Source organism: Tachypleus tridentatus, chromosome 4 (genome assembly GCF_004210375.1).
Source record: "Tachypleus tridentatus isolate NWPU-2018 chromosome 4, ASM421037v1, whole genome shotgun sequence".
Taxonomy (NCBI): domain Eukaryota; kingdom Metazoa; phylum Arthropoda; class Merostomata; order Xiphosura; family Limulidae; genus Tachypleus; species Tachypleus tridentatus.
Window position 1 is genome coordinate 117,042,398 of NC_134828.1, and position 24,548 is coordinate 117,066,945.

The 24,548-nt window shown below is 32.2% G+C and overlaps 1 protein-coding gene across 1 annotated transcript in view; it reads left to right on the top strand.

The window, feature by feature from the left end:
• The window catches only part of LOC143248205 (DNA mismatch repair protein Msh3-like), a 109,405-nt gene that overhangs the window by 36,139 nt on the left and 48,718 nt on the right, over positions 1–24,548 (top strand). The window contains exons 8-11 of the mRNA XM_076496638.1: positions 5,352–5,546; positions 18,309–18,375; positions 19,335–19,522; positions 21,868–22,036. Of these exons, the coding sequence (XP_076352753.1) occupies positions 5,352–5,546; positions 18,309–18,375; positions 19,335–19,522; positions 21,868–22,036 (619 nt within the window). The remainder of the gene's footprint in view (positions 1–5,351; positions 5,547–18,308; positions 18,376–19,334; positions 19,523–21,867; positions 22,037–24,548) is intronic.

Here is a 24,548-nt window from a genome sequence, read left to right on the forward strand (position 1 = left end):
TTTGTTATTGATGTGTCTGGTATTCTGTATCACAATAATTTTGTCCTAATTTATCCAGATTATAGTTTTCCCCAAAGATATTGTCTGCTTGTTTGGGTACAACACTTTCAGTCCTATTTACCACCTCTCCATCTCTATTTTACATTTGAAACCTGATCCAGATCATTGTCTTTGTTCAGCACGGACTGCATTGTTATGTCTTCCAAACAGCTTCTTTCTGTGGCTCTCATTTATGTCTTTTTTTATACCCTGGAATTCCTCCTATACCTGTGATCTTTCTCTTGTTATACTTACTATATTAATTCACCAGCTAATTCATCTAGTTTATGTGTCATTATCAAGAGAATCTTGTAATGTTTTCCATGTTTTTTCCTACCAGATACATCATCACACTCATTCCCTGGCTCTCAACTTCAGTTCTCCATTGTAAGAGATTTTGCAGGTTGGTATGTGGCCTTACTGTTCCCCACTACTTGTGTTGTTCTCCTGTCTAACTATTACTTGCTACTCATTCCCATTCTGTATAACGTGATTGGCACTGAAAGGGCAAGTTCTTACTTTTGTTTTTCCATTTTCAGTGTCGATTTTTCCTTTCTTAGATACTGTTCAGTGGTAAATGTTGTCTGTTCAGGTATACTTAAGTGCAACTCCACAACATATGGCCATATAAGTATTATGCTCACTAAAGAGAATGGGTGCTCCACGAAACTGCTGGAAATTACCTTACAGTATCTTGCTCATAAATAAGGCCTGCACCATACTGTAACATCTTCTGGACCATTATGAGTAGAGCAATGTTAGTATCGCTGTTCATCCCTCTGGTCCTACTTAAATAACCTGGGACTAACATGCTTTTGAAAATAAGGTTTCATGGTCGCCCATTCTATTGTCTTAATGTTGCATTCCTCTAGACCTTGTTTTTCATGGTCTCCCAATGGAGTATGAGAGTCCTTGTCACTCATTACTTCCCAGTTTCTGGGATGATAGACCATGGAGGCTTCTTCCTGACTGTGAGTAATTTCATTCCATCAAGTGTAAGGTAGATGTATATGATGACCACTGTCCTTCTGCTGACAAAGTACTCATTCTCAATGCTACTTGATTTTGGACTGAACTAACCCACTCTATGCAGCTCAGCTCTCCAGTTGGCTTTTCCTTATCCTACCACTGCCTAGATGTCAGTTCTCAGGTGGTCTGGTGTTAGCTTGGCATAGACACAGCCAGCAGAAATCTTTATATATGGGGTTGGTAAGATCCCTCTTTTTTCTGCAGACCAAACAGAAGAATACCAATACCACATGATATTGGACTGGAGTTAACCTGCCATGTTTTCATTCTCTCTTCCTCCTATTTCTTGTATGTTGTATTCTATGGTTACTTGGTATTAGCTGTGTACTGGGTTGTCAGAATGGAAGTTATTTCCACTTCTGCTTCCTAGTTTTGAAGTGAAGATAGATGTGACTTTCCTTTTAACGAGGACCAGAGGACAAATTCCCCCTGTGGACTGTTTAACACCCTCTAAATACAATATTACATCTCTAACCACTCTACATCATTTGAAATGTCTACTTCCAGTTAGTACAGGCATATTTTCAGCCTGACTTAAGTACACTTACCTTTACAATAGGCAAAAAGTATACCTTGTACAGATGGGGTGTGGTCTTCCACATTAGGGTATCATTCTCCATTGGTTTGCTTCATATACAACAATTATACAACATAAAATCATGTAAGGGCAAGTGGGAATATCAAGAATAGTGAAAATTGCACAAATATAGGGCAGTACAAACAGAGAAAAGCTATCATGCGAGTGAAAGTAAGTTAAATGTTAACTTTATGACAGTGTGGATTTAGGGATTTAGCTTGTTGAAGATGAAAGATTTAGAGGAGATCTTTGAATAATGGAAACTAAAGAAATTGATGACTTTCATGGCATCTGAAAATGTCAGATAAGACAGCTTAATAACCAGCAGTGGATGAAGTTAATGAGCCATGATTTTCTTATAAATATATAAAAGAACAGTTAGTTGAGGAGTTGAAAATATGTTTAATGCATTAACTCTGGAAGTTAGTACAATGAAATGGATAAACACCTAGAAAAAAAACTGACTAAAATTCAGGCTATCTGGAAAGAAAATCCAACTTCTTGAACAAAGGACCAAACAACAATCAGTTATGACATTGAACATCACTGTAAACAAAATGGATGTTCATGGTTGTCTCAGAAGATGACTCCATGGTTTATAATGGGACTCATTTCTCCTGAGAAAGTCAACATAATAGAGGCAAGCATAGATAAGCTGGTGAAAATTGAGTGCTAAGGAGAACCTGGCACATCAGGAAACTGATCTTGGAACATACCATAGGAAGAATGTTGAAAGCAGGGTAGGACATGAAGAAGAGGTTCTTCTGAGATGACTCAGGATGTCCAGTGCCAGAGCAGTAACTTAGAAAAACATTGTTGTCTGATGTTGCTGATTATTAGACAACCCAACCATTTACATAGCCATTGCAAAATTCAAAGACTGATATTCAATGAATATACTGAGAATGAAGCTAATGAAGTAGAGAAACTGCAGCAGGGCAAAGGCAGGACAAATGATTACCATCCTAATCACTGACACACCATAGAATTGTTTGTAATAATCAGCACAGATTGATGGTATAGTCTGAACACAAAGTTGAAGTAAGCATGCCCAAAGTTTTAACATGTTGTTGTGAGTTGTTGCATGCAATAACCAGGAATATGCTGATTTCCTAACATAGCACCTCAATTTGTGAGAAAGACAGCTGTGAAAAGATGAAGGTCTGGAGGACTAGGAAGAAAAGGAGATCCTATTGTTATAAATTCTGGATTCAGCTAAAAATGGAGAAACTCGAGAGTCATAGAAGAAATATTATGCTGTGTGACATTTCACCTGAAGTCATATGCCACTGAGAAGAGAAGCGAGGTACCTTTGGAGATGTCATGTGAACGTGCTCCAAAGTAATGACTTACTGAAGTTAAGCCATTGTTTCCAAAGCTTAAAAGAAGTCTTCAGCTGTAAGTGTGGAAGGCAGAAGTGTTGGTATATGAGACTCCAATACTTGCAATACTTTAAACTATGCTTATCCAAAACTTTAACTCCACCAACTGTTTTGTTGGAAGAAAATGAAATTAGGAGTTCTGGATGATCTACTCCAAGAGATATAATCAGCTAGGATATCAACTGGATGTGTGTAAAAGGCTAAATTGATAAAAGGGTCAAAATAAACCAGTCATCTGGATAAAATGGAGATTTGGTTTCAGTGGAATGGAGACCAGCAAATGTTTGAATATTAAACAGAAAACATAAGAATAAAAAGCCAAATCAATGTGAAGGGCATTGAACTACTAATTTACCCATAATGGAATAAACAAATAAAATAACATGATGATAGATCAACAGAGGTATGAAATAAGCATCTTTTATGTCCACTTTCATCATTAAATTGTTTTGACAACTCATGTTTTTCCATTTTGAAATGAGTTACCTCCAACTGGAAATTGAATGGAGATAGAATGAATATTACTTGGTGGTTGTCTCCTACAGAAACATGACCAGAAGTAAATCAATGAGCTAAAACTGTTAACTTTTGTTGATATACGTTTTTCTATAGGAAACTAATTTGGGTGAAATTACTGCAAAGACAAAATAATGAAAGTGAATATAAGATAAACTGAAATATTGGTTGGTATACAAGTATCTTGCCATACAAGACAAGGAACTAAGTTGTCATAAGAGCATAGAGAACCAGGCACATGGTAATATTGACTAAGTTGGTGAGATGTACAGTTAAGAAAGAGACCACTGTATTGTTACTTGTTTGTAACTAAATGAAACAAGAGAATGAGCATAATGTAACTGTGTAGAAGAAGAAAGACTCTTGATGGTAATATTGACTAAGTTGGTGAGATGTACAGTTAAGAAAGAGACCACTGTATTGTTACTAAATGAAACAAGAGAATGAGCATAATGTAACTGTGTAGAAGAAGAAAGACTCTTGATGGTAATATTGACTAAGTTGGTGAGATGTACAGTTAAGAAAGAGACCACTGTATTGTTACTTGTTTGTAACTAAATGAAACAAGAGAATGAGCATAATGTAACTGTGTAGAAGAAGAAAGACTCTTGATGGTAATATTGACTAAGTTGGTGAGATGTACAGTTAAGAAAGAGACCACTGTATTGTTACTTGTTTGTAACTAAATGAAACAAGAGAATGAGCATAATGTAACTGTGTAGAAGAAGAAAGACTCTTGATGGTAATATTGACTAAGTTGGTGAGATGTACAGTTAAGAAAGAGACCACTGTATTGTTACTAAATGAAACAAGAGAATGAGCATAATGTAACTGTGTAGAAGAAGAAAGACTCTTGATGGAAGTGTGCAGGGCAAAACATTACAATGGGTCAAAATAGAAGACCAATTGGATGACCCACTGTATAAAAAAATATTTGGAGGGGATTGAGAACTTTAGAGTTAAGATTGTTAATGAAAGATGGATGACATTAATGAAAGGCCACCCACGTGATAAACTTGGAGAACATGAAGGCAATTAATGTTTCACTAATTTCTAAAAGTATCAACAAGGACTCAAATATCAGGAGAAATTAGAAGATTCAAGAACACAATAATTTTACTGGGGTATAATATTAATTGGCTCTAGTTTCTACAGAGATCATATCTAAGAAAAAGGAGTAATCAGACCAATAAAATCATTATTAGGATTAGTGCTAGCAAACATTTAAAATGAACAGGCCTGAGAAACATTCAAAATCATCAGAAAATTTTGTGTATTCCACCAGGTAATGCTGACTTCAAAGTCCATAGTTAATGAAGTTAACAGTGGAACTATCAATAAGAAAATCTGGATTGTGGTGAGAAATTAGAGCTTTTATATGATGCAGTGCAATAAGTCACATGGAAGCTGGGAGAGTTGAGAACTCTTGGGTAAATTTCTTCATACTCTACATTGTGTCAAAGGCTTTCAGAACTTCAGTTATGTAGTTGTTAGTAACATAATAAGAACTCAATAGAGAAAGACTTTTAATATTTCAGAGGTAAGTCTGAGTGTTTGGGAGTTGTGTACTAATCAAGTTTTGTAGTGTTTTCTAAAAGAAACCAGTAATTAAAATTATTTGTTTTTTGACACATGTTGGTGCTCTTTTACTTTGGTTGGAAGATATCTGTATTTTTACTGAAAAGAATGTGTAAGCATGGGATTTTTTAGTCACATCAGTAAAGATGTTTTTTCAACCTCATGTAATGCAGGTTTTATAAATACATAGTTTTATTATTTTTATTCTGATTTTTGTTTTTTATTTGTAGTAATTTCTCACCCTTGTCAACAACTTCATGTTATATAAATCTGCCTGCTACTACCATAAGAAACTTAGAAATATTTCAAAACAAGAGTGATTTTAAGGAATATGGGAGCCTTTTTTGGGTTCTGAATCGCACAAGAACAAAATTTGGAAGTCGAATGCTCAAAAATTGGTTGAGACAGCCTCTCCGTGATTTTCGGTAAGATTACTAAACAAAATGTTTCATTCTGTGTAACTTTCATTAAGATTAATAAACCAAAAGTATTATTCTGTATGATTTCCAATTAGGTTATTAAACAAAATGTTTCATTCTGTGTAACTTTCATTAAGGTTGTTAAACAAATTGTTTCATTCTGTGTAACTTTCATTTAGGTTATTAAACAAATTGTTTCATTCTGTGTAACTTTCATTGAGGTTATTAAACAAAATGTTTCATTCTATGTAACTTTCATTAAGGTTATTAAACAAATTGTTTCATTCTGTGTAACTTTTGTTAAGGTTATTGAACAAAATGTTTCATTCTGTGTAACTTTCATTAAGGTTATTAAACAAAATGTTTCATTCTGTGTAACTTTCATTAAGGTTGTTAAACAAAATGTTTCATTCTGTGTAACTTTCATTAATTTTATTAAACAAATTGCTTTATTCTGTGTAACTTTCATTAAGGTTGTTAAACAAATTGTTTCATTCTATGTAACTTTCATTGAGGTTATCAAACAAAATGTTTCATTCTATGTAACTTTCATTAAGGTTATTAAACAAATTGTTTCATTCTGTGTAACTTTTGTTAAGGTTATTGAACAAAATGTTTCATTCTGTGTAACTTTCATTAAGGTTATTAAACAAAATGTTTCATTCCGTGTAACTTTCATTAAGGTTGTTAAACAAAATGTTTCATTCTGTATAACTTTCATTAAGGTTATTAAACAAATTGTTTCATTCTGTGTAACTTTCATTAAGGTTATTAAACAAATTGCTTTATTCTGTGTAACTTTCGCTAAGGTTATTAAACAAATGTTTCATTCTGTGTAACTTTCATTAAAGTTATTAAACAAATTGCTTTATTCTGTGTAACTTTCATCAAGGTTATTAAACAAATTGTTTCATTGTGTAACTTTCATTAAGGTTATTAAACAAAATGTTTCATTCTGTGTAACTTTCATTAAGGTTGTTAAACAAATTCTCTCATGCTATGTAACTTTCATTAAGGTTATTAAACAAATTGTTTCATTCTGTGTAACTTTCATTAAGGTTATTAAACAAATTGTTTCATTCTGTGTAACTTTCATTAAGGTTATTAAACAAATTGTTTCATTCTGTGTAACTTTCATTAAGGTTATTAAACAAATTGTTTCATTCTGTGTAACTTTCATTAAGGTTGTTAAACAAATTGCTTTATTTTGTGTAACTTTCATTAAGGTTGTTAAACAAATTGTTTCATTCTGTGTAACTTTCATTGAGGTTATTAAACAAAATGTTTCATTCTATGTAACTTTCATTAAGGTTATTAAACAAATTGTTTCATTTTGTGTAACTTTTGTTAAGGTTATTGAACAAAATGTTACCATTCTGTGTAACTTTCATTAAGGTTATTAAACAAAATGTTTCATTCTGTGTAACTTTCATTAAGGTTGTTAAACAAAATGTTTCATTCTGTGTAACTTTCATTAATTTTATTAAACAAATTGCTTTATTCTGTGTAACTTTCATTAAGGTTGTTAAACAAATTGTTTCATTCTATGTAACTTTCATTGAGGTTATTAAACAAAATGTTTCATTCTATGTAACTTTCATTAAGGTTATTAAACAAATTGTTTCATTCTGTGTAACTTTTGTTAAGGTTATTGAACAAAATGTTTCATTCTGTGTAACTTTCATTAAGGTTATTAAACAAAATGTTTCATTCCGTGTAACTTTCATTAAGGTTGTTAAACAAAATGTTTCATTCTGTATAACTTTCATTAAGGTTATTAAACAAATTGTTTCATTCTGTGTAACTTTCATTAAGGTTATTAAACAAATTGTTTTATTCTGTGTAACTTTCGCTAAGGTTATTAAACAAATGTTTCATTCTGTGTAACTTTCATTAAAGTTATTAAACAAATTGCTTTATTCTGTGTAACTTTCATCAAGGTTATTAAACAAATTGTTTCATTGTGTAACTTTCATTAAGGTTATTAAACAAAATGTTTCATTCTGTGTAACTTTCATTAAGGTTGTTAAACAAATTCTCTCATGCTATGTAACTTTCATTAAGGTTATTAAACAAATTGTTTCATTCTGTGTAACTTTCATTAAGGTTATTAAACAAATTGTTTCATTCTGTGTAACTTTCATTAAGGTTATTAAACAAATTGTTTCATTCTGTGTAACTTTCATTAAGGTTATTAAACAAATTGTTTCATTCTGTGTAACTTTCATTAAGGTTGTTAAACAAATTGCTTTATTTTGTGTAACTTTCATTAAGGTTGTTAAACAAATTGTTTCATTCTATGTAACTTTCGTTAAGGTTGTTAAACAAATTGTTTCATTCTGTGTAACTTTCATTAAGGTTATTAAACAAATTGTTTCATTCTGTGTAACTTTCATTAAGGTTATTAAACAAATTGTTTCATTCTGTGTAACTTTCGTTAAGGTTATTAAACAAATTGTTTCATTCTAGGTAACTTTCATTAAGGTTGTTAAACAAATTGCTTTATTCTGTGTAACTTTCATTAAGGTTGTTAAACAAATTGTTTCATTCTGTGTAACTTTCATTTAGGTTATTAAACAAATTGTTTCATTCTGTGTAACTTTCATTAAGGTTGTTAAACAAATTGCTTTATTCTGTGTAACTTTCAGTAAGGTTGTTAAACAAATTGCTTTATTCTGTGTAACTTTCATTAAGGTTGTTAAACAAAATGTTTCATTCTGTGTAACTTTCATTAAGGTTATTAAACAAATTGTTTCATTCTGTGTAACTTTCATTAAGGTTATTAAACAAAATGTTTCATTCTGTGTAACTTTCATTAAGGTTATTAAACAAATTGTTTCATTCTGTGTAACTTTCATTAAAGTTGTTAAACAAAATCTTTCATTCTGTGTATCTTTCATTAAGGTTATTCAACAAAATGTTTCATTCTGTGTAACTTTCATTAAGGTTGTTAAACAAATTGTTTCATTCTGTGTAACTTTCATTAAGGTTGTTAAACAAATTGTTTCATTCTATGTAACTTTCGTTAAGGTTGTTAAACAAATTGTTTCATTCTTTGTAACTTTCATTAAAGTTATTAAACAAATTGCTTTATTCTTTGTAACTTTCATTAAAGTTATTAAACAATATGTTTCATTCTGTGAGACTTTCATTAAGGTTATTAAACAATATGTTTCATTCTGTGTAACTTTCATTAAGGTGATTAAACAAAATGTTTCATTCTGTGTAACTTTCATTTAGGTTATTAAACAAATTGTTTCATTCTGTGTAACTTTCATTAAGGTTATTAAACAAATTGTTTCATTCTGTGTAACTTTCATTTAGGTTATTAAACAAATTGTTTCATTCTGTGTAACTTTCATTTAGGTTATTAAAAAATTGTTTCATTCTGTGTAACTTTCATTTAGGTTATTAAACAAATTGTTTCATTCTGTGTAACTTTTATTAAGGTTATTAAACAAATTGTTTTATTCTGTGTAACTTTCATTAAGTTTATTAAACAAAATGTTTCATTCTGTGTAACTTTCATTAAGGTTGTTAAACAAAATGTTTCATTCTGTGTAACTTTCATTTAGGTTATTAAACAAATCGTTTCATTCTGTGTAACTTTCATTTAGGTTATTAAACAAATCGTTTCATTCTGTGTAACTTTCATTTAGGTGATTAAACAAAATGTTTCATTCTGTGTAACTTTCATTAATTTTATTAAACAAATTGTTTCATTCTGTGTAACTTTCATTTAGGTTATTAAACAAATTGTTTCATTCTGTGTAACTTTCATTTAGGTTATTAAACAAAATGTTTCATTCTGTGTAACTTTCAGTAAGGTTATTAAACAAATTGTTTCATTCTGTGTAACTTTCATTAAGGTTATTAAACAAAATGTTTCATTCTGTGTGACTTTCATTAAGGTTATTAAACAAAATGTTTCATTCTGTGTAACTTTCATTTAGGTTATTAAACAAAATGTTTCATTCTGTGTACTTTCATTATGGTTATTAAACAAAATGTTTCATTCTGTGTAACTTTTATTAAGGTTGTTAAACAAATTGTTTCATTCTGTGTAACTTTCATTAACGTTGTTAAACAAATTGTTTCATTCTGTGTAACTTTCATTAAGGTTATTAAACAAATTGTTTCATTCTGTGTAACTTTCATTAAGGTTGTTAAACAAATTGTTTCATTCTGTGTAACTTTCATTAAGGTTATTAAACAAAATGTTTCATTCTGTGTAACTTTCATTTAGGTTATTAAACAAATTGTTTCATTCTGTGTAACTTTCATTTAGGTTGTTAAACAAATTGTTTCATTCTGTGTAACTTTCGTTAAGGTTATTGAACAAAATGTTTCATTCTGTGTAACTTTCATTTAGGTGATTAAACAAAATGTTTCATTCTGTGTGACTTTCATTTAGGTTATTAAACAAAATGTTTCATTCTGTGTAACTTTCATTAAGGTTGTTAAACAAATTGTTTCATTCTGTGTAACTTTCGTTAAGGTTATTAAACAAAATGTTTCATTCTGTGTAACTTTCGTTAAGGTTATTAAACAAATTGTTTCATTCTGTGTAACTTTCATTAAGGTTATTAAACAAATTGTTTCATTCTGTGTAACTTTCATTAAGGTTGTTAAACAAATTGTTTCATTCTGTGTAACTTTCATTAAGGTTATTAAACAATATGTTTCCTTCTGTGTAACTTTCGTTAAGGTTGTTAAACAAATTGCTTTATGCTGTGTGATTTTTAGTAAGATTAGTACACAATTATTTACTGTTGCATGATTTTCGGTAAGGTTATTTGATCTTATCTGAACTGGTTTAACATGAAATAGTTGATAAGTGTATCAAATGTTAAAGAGACTTAACTGTGCTTAATTCAGAGTTGATATATTTATAAATGAGAACAAACTAAAATTTATCATAGCCTTTGTTAACACTTAATTCAGATGGAAACCTTAGTCTTGGATTTTAATATGAAGTTAAGTGTTCAACCTTCCATCTTGATGATAGTATGAATCTGTTCATATGAAGTTAAGTGTTCAACCCTTCATCTTGATGATAGTGTGAATCTGTTCATATGAAGTTTAGTGTTCAACCTTCCATCTTGATGATGGTATGAATCTGTTCATATGAAGTTATAATGTCATCTAACAGTAGCTACAGTTTGTATTTCTAATCAGGTGTCATTCTGACAGTAGCTACAGTTTGTATTTCTGGACAATGTCATCCTAACAGTAGCTGGTTTGTATTTCTAGACAACAATGTCATCCTAACAGTAGCTACAGTTTGTATTTCTAGACAGTGTCATTCTGACCTTTAGCTACAGTTTGTATTTTTTAGACAATGTCATCCTAACAGTAGCTACAGTTTGTATTTCTAGACAATGTCATCCTAACAGTAGCTACAGTTTGTATTTCTAGTCAGTGTCATTCTGACAGTAGTAGCTACAGTTTGTATTTCTAGAACAATGTCATCCTAACAGTAGCTACAGTTTGTATTTCTAGACACAATGTCATCCCTACAGTAGCTACAGTTTGTTTTCTAGACAATGTCATCCTAACAGTAGCTACAGTTTGTATTTGTATTCAAATGTCATCCTAACAGTAGCTACAGTTTGTATTTCAGAGAATGTCATCTAACAGTAGCTACAGTTTGTATTTCTAAACAATGTCATCCTACAAGGTACCTACAGTTTGTATTTCTAGACAATGTCATCCTAACAGTAGCTACAGTTTGTATTTCTAGACAATGTCATCCTAACAGTAGCTACAGTTTGTATTTCTAGACAATGTCATCCTGAGAGTAGCTACAGTTTGTATTTTCTAGACAATGTCATCTAACAGTAGCTACAGTTTGTATTTCTGACAATGTCATCCTGAGGTAGCTACAGTTTGTATTTCTAGACAATGTCATCCTGAGAGTAGCTACAGTTTGTATTTCAGACAATGTCATCCTAACAGTAGCTACAGTTTGTATTTCTGAACAATGTCACCCTAACAGTAGCTACAGTTTGTATTTCTAGACAATGTCATCCTAACAGTAGCTACAGTTTGTATTTCTAGAACAATGTCATCCTAACAGTAGCTACGGTTTGTATTTCTAGACAATGTCACCCTAACAGTAGCTACAGTTTGTATTTCTAGACAATGTCATCTAGCTACAGTTACTATCTCTAGACAATGTCATCCTAACAGTAGCTACGGTTTGTATTTCTAGACAATGTCATTCTGCTGGTAGCTACAGTTTGTATTTCTAGACAATGTCATCCTAACAGTAGCTACGGTTTGTATTTCTAGACAATGTCATCCTAACAGTAGCTACAGTTTGTATTTCTAGACAATGTCATCCTAACAGTAGCTACAGTTTGTATTTCTAGACAATGTCATCCTAACAGTAGCTACAGTTTGTATTTCTAGACAGTAGCTCATTCTAACAATGTCACTAACAGTAGCTACAGTTTGTATTTCTAGACAATGTCATCTAACAGTAGCTACAGTTTGTATTTCTGAGACAATGTCATCCTAACAGTAGCTACAGTTTGTATTTCTAGACAATGTCATCCTAACAGTAGCTACAGTTTGTATTTCTAGACAATGTCATCCTAACAGTAGCTACAGTTTGTATTCTGAGTAGCTACAGTTTGTTTTTAGACAATGTCATCCTAACAGTAGCTACAGTTTGTATTTCTAGACAATGTCAACCTAGTAGCTACAGTTTGTATTTCTAGTCAGATGTCATTCTAACAGTAGCTTCAGTTTGTATTCTAGACAATGTCATCCTAACAGTAGCTACAGTTTGTATTTCTAGACAATGTCATCCTAACAGTAGCTACAGTTTGTATTTCTAGAGAATGTCATCCTAACAGTAGCTACAGTTTGTATTTCTAGACAATGTCATCCTAACAGTAGCTACAGTTTGTATTTCTAGAGAATGTCATCTAACAGTAGCTACAGTTTGTATTTCTAGACAATGTCATCCTAACAGTAGCTACAGTTTGTATTTCTAGACAATGTCATCCTAACAGTAGCTACAGTTTGTATTTCTAGACAGTGTCATCCTAACAGTAGCTACAGTTTGTATTTCTAGACAGTGTCATCCTAACAGTAGCTACAGTTTGTATTTCTAGACAATGTCATCCTAACAGTAGCTACAGTTTGTATTTCTAGACAGTGTCATCCTAACAGTAGCTACAGTTTGTATTTCTAGACAATGTCATCCTAACAGTAGCTACAGTTTGTATTTCTAGACAGTGTCATCCCTAACAGTAGCTACAGTTTGTATTTCTAGACAATGTCATCCTAACAGTAGCTACAGTTTGTATTTCTAGACAATGTCATCCTAACAGTAGCTACAGTTTGTATTTCTAGACAATGTCATCCTAACAGTAGCTACAGTTTGTATTTCTAGACAGTGTCATCCTAACAGTAGCTACAGTTTGTATTTCTAGACAATGTCATCCTAACAGTAGCTACAGTTTGTATTTCTAGACAATGTCATCCTAACAGTAGCTACAGTTTGTATTTCTAGACAATGTCATCCTAACAGTAGCTACAGTTTGTATTTCTAGACAATGTCATCCTAACAGTAGCTACAGTTTGTATTTCTAGACAATGTCATCCTAACAGTAGCTACAGTTTGTATTTCTAGACAATGTCATTCTAACAGTAGCTACAGTTTGTATTTCTAGACAATGTCATCCTAACAGTAGCTACAGTTTGTATTTCTAGACAATGTCATCCTAACAGTAGCTACAGTTTGTATTTCTAGACAGTGTCATCCTAACAGTAGCTACAGTTTGTATTTCTAGACAATGTCATCCTAACAGTAGCTACAGTTTGTATTTCTAGACAATGTCATCCTAACAGTAGCTACAGTTTGTATTTCTAGACAATGTCATCCTAACAGTAGCTACAGTAGCTACAGTTTGTAGTTTGTATTTCTAGACAATGTCATCCTAACAGTAGCTACAGTTTGTATTTCTAGACAATGTCATCCTAACAGTAGCTACAGTTTGTATTTCTAGACAATGTTTCTAGTAGCTACAGTTTGTATTTCTAGACAGTGTCATCCTAACAGTAGCTACAGTTTGTATTTCTAGACAATGTCATCCTAACAGTAGCTACAGTTTGTATTTCTAGACAATGTCATCCTAACAGTAGCTACAGTTTGTATTTCTAGACAATGTCACACAGTGTCAGTTTGTATTTCTAGACAATGTCATCCTAACAGTAGCTACAGTTTGTATTTCTAGACAATGTCATCCTAACAGTAGCTACAGTTTGTATTTCTAGACAATGTCATCCTAACAGTAGCTACAGTTTGTATTTCTAGACAATGTCATCCTAACAGTAGCTACAGTTTGTATTTCTAGACAATGTCATCCTAACAGTAGCTACAGTTTGTATTTCTAGACAGTGTCATCCTAACAGTAGCTACAGTTTGTATTTCTAGACAATGTCATCCTAACAGTAGCTACAGTTTGTATTTCTAGACAATGTCATCCTAACAGTAGCTACAGTTTGTATTTCTAGACAATGTCATCCTAACAGTTTGTATTTCTAGCTACAGTTTGTATTTCTAGACAATGTCATCCTAACAGTAGCTACAGTTTGTATTTCTCATGTCATCCTAACAGTAGCTACAGTTTGTATTTCTAGACAATGTCATCCTAACAGTAGCTACAGTTTGTATTTCTAGACAATGTCATCCTAACAGTAGCTACAGTTTGTATTTCTAGACAATGTCATCCTAACAGTAGCTACAGTTTGTATTTCTAGACAATGTCATCCTAACAGTAGCTACAGTTTGTATTTCTAGACAATGTCATCCTAACAGTAGCTACAGTTTGTATTTCTAGACAATGTCATCCTAACAGTAGCTACAGTTTGTATTTCTAGACAATGTCATCCTAACAGTAGCTACAGTTTGTATTTCTACAATGTCATCCTAACAGTAGCTACAGTTTGTATTTCTAGACAATGTCATCCTAACAGTAGCTACAGTTTGTATTTCTAGACAATGTCATCCCTAACAGTAGCTACAGTTTGTATTTCTAGACAATGTCATCCTAACAGTAGCTACAGTTTGTATTTCTAGACAATGTCATCCTAACAGTAGCTACAGTTTGTATTTCTAGACAATGTCATCCTAACAGTAGCTACAGTTTGTATTTCTAGACAATGTCATCCTAACAGTAGCTACAGTTTGTATTTCTAGACAATGTCATCCTAACAGTAGCTACAGTTTGTATTTCTAGACAATGTCATCCTAACAGTAGCTACAGTTTGTATTTCTAGACAATGTCATCCTAACAGTAGCTACAGTTTGTATTTCTAGACAATGTCATCCTAACAGTAGCTACAGTTTGTATTTCTAGACAATGTCATCCTAACAGTAGCTACAGTTTGTATTTCTAGACAATGTCATCCTAACAGTAGCTACAGTTTGTATTTCTAGACAATGTCATCCTAACAGTAGCTACAGTTTGTATTTCTAGACAATGTCATCCTAACAGTAGCTACAGTTTGTATTTCTAGACAATGTCATCCTAACAGTAGCTACAGTTTGTATTTCTAGACAATGTCATCCTAACAGTAGCTACAGTTTGTATTTCTAGACAATGTCATCCTAACAGTAGCTACAGTTTGTATTTCTAGACAATGTCATCCTGACAGTAGCTACAGTTTGTATTTCTAGACAATGTCATCCTAACAGTAGCTACAGTTTGTATTTCTAGACAATGTCATCCTAACAGTAGCTACAGTTTGTATTTCTAGACAATGTCATCCTAACAGTAGCTACAGTTTGTATTTCTATGTCATCCTAACAGTAGCTACATGTCATCCTAACAGTAGCTACTAGACAATGTCATCCTAACAGTAGCTACAGTTTGTATTTCTAGACAATGTCATCCTAACAGTAGCTACAGTTTGTATTTCTAGACAATGTCATCCTAACAGTAGCTACAGTTTGTATTTCTAGTCATCCACAGTGTCATAGACAATGTCATCCTAACAGTAGCTACAGTTTGTATTTCTAGACAATGTCATCCTAACAGTAGCTACAGTTTGTATTTCTAGACACATGTCATCATCCTAACAGTAGCTACAGTTTGTATTTCTAGACAATGTCATCCTAACAGTAGCTACAGTTTGTATTTCTAGACAATGTCATCCTAACAGTAGCTACAGTTTGTATTTCTAGACAATGTCATCCTAACAGTAGCTACAGTTTGTATTTCTAGACAATGTCATCCTAACAGTAGCTACAGTTTGTATTTCTAGACAATGTCATCCTAACAGTAGCTACAGTTTGTATTTCTAGACAATGTCATCCTAACAGTAGCTACAGTTTGTATTTCTAGACAATGTCATCCTAACAGTAGCTACAGTTTGTATTTCTAGACAATGTCATCCTAACAGTAGCTACAGTTTGTATTTCTAGACAATGTCATCCTAACAGTAGCTACAGTTTGTATTTCTAGACAATGTCATCCTAACAGTAGCTACAGTTTGTATTTCTAGACAATGTCATCCTAACAGTAGCTACAGTTTGTATTTCTAGACAATGTCATCCTAACAGTAGCTACAGTTTGTATTTCTAGACAATGTCATCCTAACAGTAGCTACAGTTTGTATTTCTAGACAATGTTTCTAGAGACAATGTCATCCTAACAGTAGCTACAGTTTGTATTTCTAGACAATGTCATCCTAACAGTAGCTACAGTTTGTATTTCTAGACAATGTCATCCTAACAGTAGCTACAGTTTGTATTTCTAGACTAACAGTGTCATCCTCCTAACAGTAGCTACAGTTTGTATTTCTAGACAATGTCATCCTAACAGTAGCTACAGTTTGTATTTCTAGACAATGTCATCCTAACAGTAGCTACAGTTTGTATTTCTAGACAATGTCATCCTAACAGTAGCTACAGTTTGTATTTCTAGACAATGTCATCCTAACAGTAGCTACAGTTTGTATTTCTAGACAATGTCATAGCTACTAACAGTAGCTACAGTTTGTATTTCTAGACAATGTCATCCTAACAGTAGCTACAGTTTGTATTTCTAGACAATGTCATCCTAACAGTAGCTACAGTTTGTATTTCTAGACAATGTCATCCTAACAGTAGCTACAGTTTGTATTTCTAGACAATGTCATCCTAACAGTAGCTACAGTTTGTATTTCTAGACAATGTCATCCTAACAGTAGCTACAGTTTGTATTTCTAGACAATGTCATCCTAACAGTAGCTACAGTTTGTATTTCTAGACAATGTCATCCTAACAGTAGCTACAGTTTGTATTTCTAGACAATGTCATCCTAACAGTAGCTACAGTTTGTATTTCTAGACAATGTCATCCTAACAGTAGCTACAGTTTGTATTTCTAGACAATGTCATCCTAACAGTAGCTACAGTTTGTATTTCTAGACAATGTCATCCTAACAGTAGCTACAGTTTGTATTTCTAGAGAATGTCATTTCTAGACAATGTCATCCTAACAGTAGCTACAGTTTGTATTTCTAGAGAATGTCATCCTAACAGTAGCTACAGTTTGTATTTCTAAACAATGTCATCCTAACAGTAGCTACAGTTTGTATTTCTAGACAATGTCATCCTAACAGTAGCTACAGTTTGTATTTCTAGACAATGTCATCCTAACAGTAGCTACAGTTTGTGTTTCTAGACAATGTCATCCTAACAGTAGCTACAGTTTGTATTTCTAGACAATGTCATCCTAACAGTAGCTACAGTTTGTATTTCTAGACAGTGTCATCCTAACAGTAGCTACAGTTTGTATTTCTAGACAATGTCATTCTAACAGTAGCTACAGTTTGTATTTCTAGACAGTGTCATCCTAACAGTAGCTACAGTTTGTATTTTTAGACAATGTCATCCTGACAGTAGCTACAGTTTGTATTTCTAGACAATGTCATCCTAACAGTAGCTACAGTTTGTAATTCTAGACAATGTCATCCTAACAGTAGCTACAGTTTGTATTTCTAGACAATGTCATCCTAACAGTAGCTACAGTTTGTATTTCTAGACAATGTCATCCTAACAGTAGCTACAGTTTGTATTTCTAGACAGTGTCATCCTAACAGTAGCTACAGTTTGTATTTCTAGACAATGTCATCCTAACAGTAGCTACAGTTTGTATTTCTAGACAATGTCATCCTAACAGTAGGTACAGTTTGTATTTCTAGACAATGTCATTCTAACAGTAGCTACAGTTTGTATTTCTAGACAATGTCATCCTAACAGTAGCTACAGTTTGTATTTCTAGACAGTGTCATCCTAACAGTAGCTACAGTTTGTATTTCTAGACAATGTCATCCTAACAGTTGTTAGGTCTGTTTTTTATGGGAGTGAACACAGGTATGTGAATGTGTGTACTGACTTGTCGTGTTGAACAGCTATTTTAACTTGGCTGACATGTGGTGATATATAAGGGAACACTGAGGTATTATGATTAACACTGTGTGCCCAAGTTGGTCAGTGTGTACATGTCATGACTTTTTCTTATATAGTTACATTCAAAGTTAAATTAAACACTTTGTTATCAATGTATCATTATGCATACCATCAAAATAGTTTTAATTTCTTAAGTTCGAAGTGAAATGTCTGAATAAATTTTCAGTTTCTCACTTAACTGCATCATGAGATTTCTTTCTTCCAAATAAAGATTTTTCTCTGTGATCTTCAGAGTTTGGTACAAGGTCTACCGATATTGTTAGGCATAATATAAAATCTAAACTTCTTGTTTTACAGAAACATGAACAAGAAAGTCAAACCTACATGCCACACCTTTCCAATTACATTCTGTCTTTTACAAAGTGTCAGTAATTCTGCAATTTGCTATTGGATTATTTATAACCAGTAGAAAGAATTTTCTACTTTTAGTGAATTTTATTCGAGACTAGCTTCTTGAACTTTTGGGTGATTTCTAACAGTTTCACACACATTGAATGAGAATTTATGTGTTTTTTTTGTAATTTCTCGTATCTCATATTTAAATGTGTATTAATAAAATTTTTATCTGTTCATAATTTGTACTTACATTCTTACCAAGATTTATGTACAGAGATCCAAGTACCATGAAATTCTTTATTGTATTGTAGGTTATTTGAAGAAAATTACATTTCCCTTTGTATATCACAGCCATTGTCTTTCATCTACACATGTGTGAAATGTATATAAACTGTTATATATTTCTGCAAAGCAATTTCAGTTTAATTTATTTGATTGTGAAATGAGCAGCAACTGTCTATTAAAGAAACACCTGGAGAAATATATTGGTAAACAAATCTACTTATGCCACTTACATGTAGAGGGCAATGCTTAGAATGTCTTGAAGTCAATTTGTACAAATTACTGCAGACCTTATATACCATCCAGGTGGACTGAGATGGGTGTGCTTTGATTGGTTGTTTGTTTGATCTGTACTGCAGACCTTATATACCATCCAGGTGGTCTGAGATGGGTGTGCTTTGATTGGTTGTTTGTTTGATATGTACTGCAGACCTTATATACCATCCAGGTGGACTGAGATGGGTGTGCTTTGATTGGTTGTTTGATCTGGATACTACATAAGTCCTGTAATAACTTGCACAAACTGATAAGAAGATATAAAGTGGAAGACCTTTGAAACATTACCCTGTACACTTGAGTTGTATAATTACTATTATATTTCTACAGGTATTCCTTTAATAAGCAGTACCTGCCCATTTCAAAGTCAATTCAGTATAAATACCAAACTATCATAAGATCAAATTTGAGTTGTATTCTTTTTTCCAGTGTAGTCCTTCACAATTTCTAGCTGTAGTCAGAGCTTTAAATGTTGTACAAGAAACTCTGAAACCTTTGATATGTACAGTGGAAGTTGAAATACAGGCTTCAACACTAAAAACATTAGTTTTAGAAACAGTTGAGTTGCTTGGAGATGTCCAGTTCTATCTTAACAGCCTGGATGAGAAGGCTGCCAGGTAATTTTGTTTACCTTATATTTAATCTAATTCAGAGGATTATTAATTGTGTGTTTTATTATCAATACTGGCTCAATTGTAGAATTGATCACTTATGAGCATAGGTTTATTATAAAAGTGCATTTTGTGTTCATCATTTGTCCTCATATTGTGTGTAACTTATGTAAGATAGTTCCTTATAGGTTATAGTAAAAATATATATCAAGTGTATATACAACATAAAAATTAAGGAAACAAGGAACCCACATTTTAGAAAATATAGTTTGGAGACTACTTGAATAGATGATGAAGGAAACTAGATTACAAATTTACATTTCAACAAGCTTATGTCATCTCCAGGTACAAGTAGCATATATTTACACGGTAATTATGTACTGTATGGAACAAAGAGGTCACATGCTTAAAAGTTTAGTAAAGGTATCTTGTTACACTGGGGTGTTGGTTTAAGGTAGGGCTGTTTTGTTCAATTAACATAGCTTTGAATTTGTTGATGTTTGGTTCTTTGTTTAAAATTACAGTGTTTTGTTTAGATATACTTTGGATTTTTTTTGAGCTGCAATGATGGTAAGTAAGAGAAGGTTTATATTATGTGTAGTGAATCCAGTTCCCAATTTTCTTCTGGTTTCTTTGAGGTAAAATTCTTAAAATCAAAAGTTATTTTGTAAACAAAGTTGATGCTGTGTGGTTCTAAGTGATTTTACAGAGTAATGACTTTAGGGTTAGGACCAGGTGTTTGAGAAAATATTAAACAGAGAACCAAATATCATTAAACACAGAATTAAAGAAGCTTTCTTAACAAAACAGCAGCCAGGAACACCAAGACTAACTGTGTTAACTCTAGCACCGTGTACTCTTTACTGTGCAAGAGAAAAAAGTTTGTCTTATATTCAAAATTTTATTAATCTACTATCTAGTGTAACATAAAATCATAGTTAGTAATCCATATTTTATCAGTATATAAGTTTTAAGTTCCTAATTCTATAAGGCAATATTTAAAAATGTCATGAATTTCTTCTGGTAACATATTTTTCCTTGGCATCTTTTCTATTTTATCCACCAACCTTTCAGTGACTACGAATTAAATGAAAATTATTCAATATAAATTAGTCATTGTTCAGGCAAACCATAATTTTAATTGCCATAAATTTCGTTTGATTACAAAGCTATTAAATAGAAAATCAGACCCCTTCTGCCACACCCATCTATTACATTCTCTTTTTCAAAATTTATTAATAATTCTCTCTTACATTTAATTATATATTATCTATAACCAATTGAAAGCCAATGTTTTTCTATCAAAAGATGTATTATATTTCTTTGTATTTTGAACAGATGATCATTACTTTGACTAGTAATACAGCTTTGGTTATCATGTGAATCATAAGAGCTAGCTTTGGGTGTATTTGTAATGACTTTTGAAAGGCAGAAAAATGGTGGTTGTTAGAGAAAATTGTCTGCTTTTTGCATGTTATTAGCCTACGTTCTCTGGTGCAGTATTTAGTAAAATAAAAATTATTTAATGCACTACTACAATTAGTATAAAAAGTAGGGTCACATGCCATTGATTATTGATGAAAAGAAGAAACTTTGTTTCTTGTTTTAATATATATTATTAGAAAAGTAACTAAAACGTAAAAATAGAGATCTCTTTAGGTTAATTAGGGTTAGATTTGGTAAAATAAGTAATAATAACACAATAAAAATATTTCTCTCTTCAAGCAGCTTTGAGTAGCTCATGGGTAATGCAGTTTAGTAGCGTAAAGCTAGTTGTACATTCTCCAAGTGATTTACAAATTATAATGGTCAAATAGTAGATAGACAAGGTTCAAAGGTCAATAAAACAATAATATTTAATTATAAATATAAATATACAGTTATGAGCTTAAATGTATATAGTTTCATGCTACATTTGAAGTCATTCTAGAAATTAAAAAACATTAGAGAATGATAATTAATTCCTCATTGTTAGTTTGATAGTTTTATAATTAATTCCTATTCGTTAGTTCAATAGTTTTATAATTAATTCCTATTCCTTAGTTTGATAGTTTTATAATTAATTCCTATTCATTAGTTTGATAGTTTTATAATTAATTCCTATTCCTTAGTTTGATAGTTTTATAATTAATTCCTATTTGTTAGTTTGATAGTTTTATAATTAATTCCTATTCGTTAGTTTGATAGTTTTATAATTAATTTCTATTCGTTAGTTTGATAGTTTTATAATTAATTCCCATTCGTAAGTTTGAGAGTTTTATAATTAATTCCCATTCGTAAGTTTGAGAGTTTTATAATTAATTCCTATTTCTTAGTTTGATAGTTTTATCATTATGTTTGGTGTTTTGTAGCGAAGGAGATAAGACAACATTGTTCAAAGACTTTACATCATTTCCGCATGTTGTTGAACGAAAGAAAGAAATGAGTGAAGTTTCTAATAAGCTGAACAGTCTCAGACCAACAATAGCACAACTTTTACATCTCTCAATTTTTCACTTTGTTACCGTATCAGGACAGGAGGTCAGTATAAGCTCTATATTAGTAAATATATTGCAATATAAATTCCATATTATTATGCAAATACTTATGTGCAAAAACTGCTCGTTCGGGTTAAGAAAATATTTTACATAGAAGGTCGAAACGTTGTTCGCTCTTCTATGTAAAATATTTTCTCAACCCGAACGAGCCGTTTTTGCATATAAGTTTCTCAACAAGTGGGTTTCTCGACATCACTGATTATTATGCAAATAGTTTTGAAGTATATAGGAGGATTTACTGAAATACAGGACTACAAGTGTTAAGCATTAGATAGTTACTACTCTATGAAAGAAATGTATAAAATTGCGTGTTTTATATTTAATATAAATTAATATTTATCATTAATTATTTGGTGAGACTGTTACTGGGTAAGATATATTTTTGTATATATACCTCTTACTGTTAATGGACATTTCACTTTTTTTTTGTTATAGATCTCACACATTTGCAGTGGTGTTTGTCCAAGTATACTTAAACTAGTCAAATTTGTATTGTAAGGCTGTGATGAGTTAACAATTATCATTTCCTTGACCAGTAGGAAAACACTGTTCAGATTCAGATCAGGTGCCCCACAAGATTACTTTCAGATTTTTCTCATGATATTGACTTCATTCACATGCCTGATCTGGACTCCATGAGCTTCATGGGTAAGACAGAAAGGGATAGCTGCCCATTCCTTAGAATGAATTAATCAAGTGTAATCTGTTTTTCAGAATAGAGATTTTGTGGCATATCGTTGAGTTTTGATATTTCTCTAGATTCTCCACTGCATTTTCACCCTTATTTTTCTTCTAGTTGAGCATGCAAGTCCTTAACATTTTCCTGTTCCAAGCCACTGAAGTGGTGGGCCATGGAAGCATTCTTCTGAATGTGATAATAATGTACAAGTAATGATAAAACCATTCAGTTGAGAGTGGGATGTTGTAGCTTTGGAGTGAGTTGTCAATATCGCAGTTCACCCCTTTAGTTGGAATCCCTCATCTTACACCCACATGCACGTTGGTTCCTGGTGTCTGGATTTTGGATTTAGAGCTGAACCATTCACCATAAGTCCTTGCACACTTATTGTGAGGTTCTCTGTTTCCTACTTGTTTATAATCTTGTTCCTTACACCCGTGTTGTGGGTCATGGTGGTGAAACTGTGAGATTAGTATGGTTCTCTATGTTACACTATCCCTCAATTTTCTTATGTTGAGGATGTTATTATGTTGGAGGCAGTTCTTATTGAATTGGTTTTGAGTGAGAGAGCTTGTATTAGAGAGACATCTTTACTATTCCACTCATTTAGATTTGTGTTCCTGCATTTGTCAAACACTTTATCACATTGTTATGTGTGCGTTCACAGATTGATATCACTCTGCTGAACCTGAGTTGAATACGATATGATCTTCTTTCCCTCCCATACATGGATGTCAGTTCCTGGTTGCTTGGGTTTTGGATACAGTTGTCTTCATGTGCATGATCCATCACACCCTAGATATTCTAAGGCAGATCATTTTATTCTTATCAACATTGATATACTCTGTAGGATTGAAATTCCAATATCGTGTGGTTCAGATCCCTATTCAACCGTTATTCTCTACCTTTTGCATGTACAGTGGTCCTTCCAACTTTCACTCATGTCTGCAAAACATCTTATCACACTCGACAAAGAGAATACCTGTTACAGAAGTGGTGCAGTCTCCCATGTATGATCCTATATTATGGAGGATGTACTCTTTTAGGATGTCTTTTTAACATTAAATTGATCACTCCATCTATGTGATAGAAGATAAGTACCTATCAGAAATATGTTTTCACTACAGGAAAATTCTGGCTTTAAAACCAGTTTGGATTCTTTATTCTAAAGTCAGAAGAAACAAGAACACAAAATTTCCTTTGATACAGTTTATGTTACTTATAACAGCTGAGTTAAAATGTATTACACATGACCAGTAAAGAAAGCTTCACACTTTACACATCACAAGTTTCACACCACATTTTCCCTACACATTCCCACACAATTTATACACCATAGGTTTTCTCAGTGAGGGGTTTATGTAAACAGTATATTCAAATACTAATTCATGAGCAAGTTTCTTGAAAAGGGAGATAAATTTTCAGTTTTCTTGAATTAGATTCTTGCTTTTAAAGTTATAAAATCATTTACTGGTTAAAGGAATTTGATGTGTTTGTTTGCTGAAGTCATAAAAAACAGCTTTGTTGTAAATTAAGACACTAATATATGTTTACATCCAATACAAATGCCAGACCTGAGTAAAATAAAATTTATTTCATCTTTAAAACAGATTATATTTCTTTTTCTTGAACTTATATCGTGTACTATCTTTGATTTACTAGAATATATAAATGTAAACTGTTTCATGTGGGGCCTGGCATGGTCAGGTGGGTGAAGGGGTTTGACTCGTAATACAAGGGTCGCGGGTTCAAATCCCCATTGCACCAAACATGCTCGTCCTTACAGCCATGGGGGCATTATAATGTGACGGTCAAC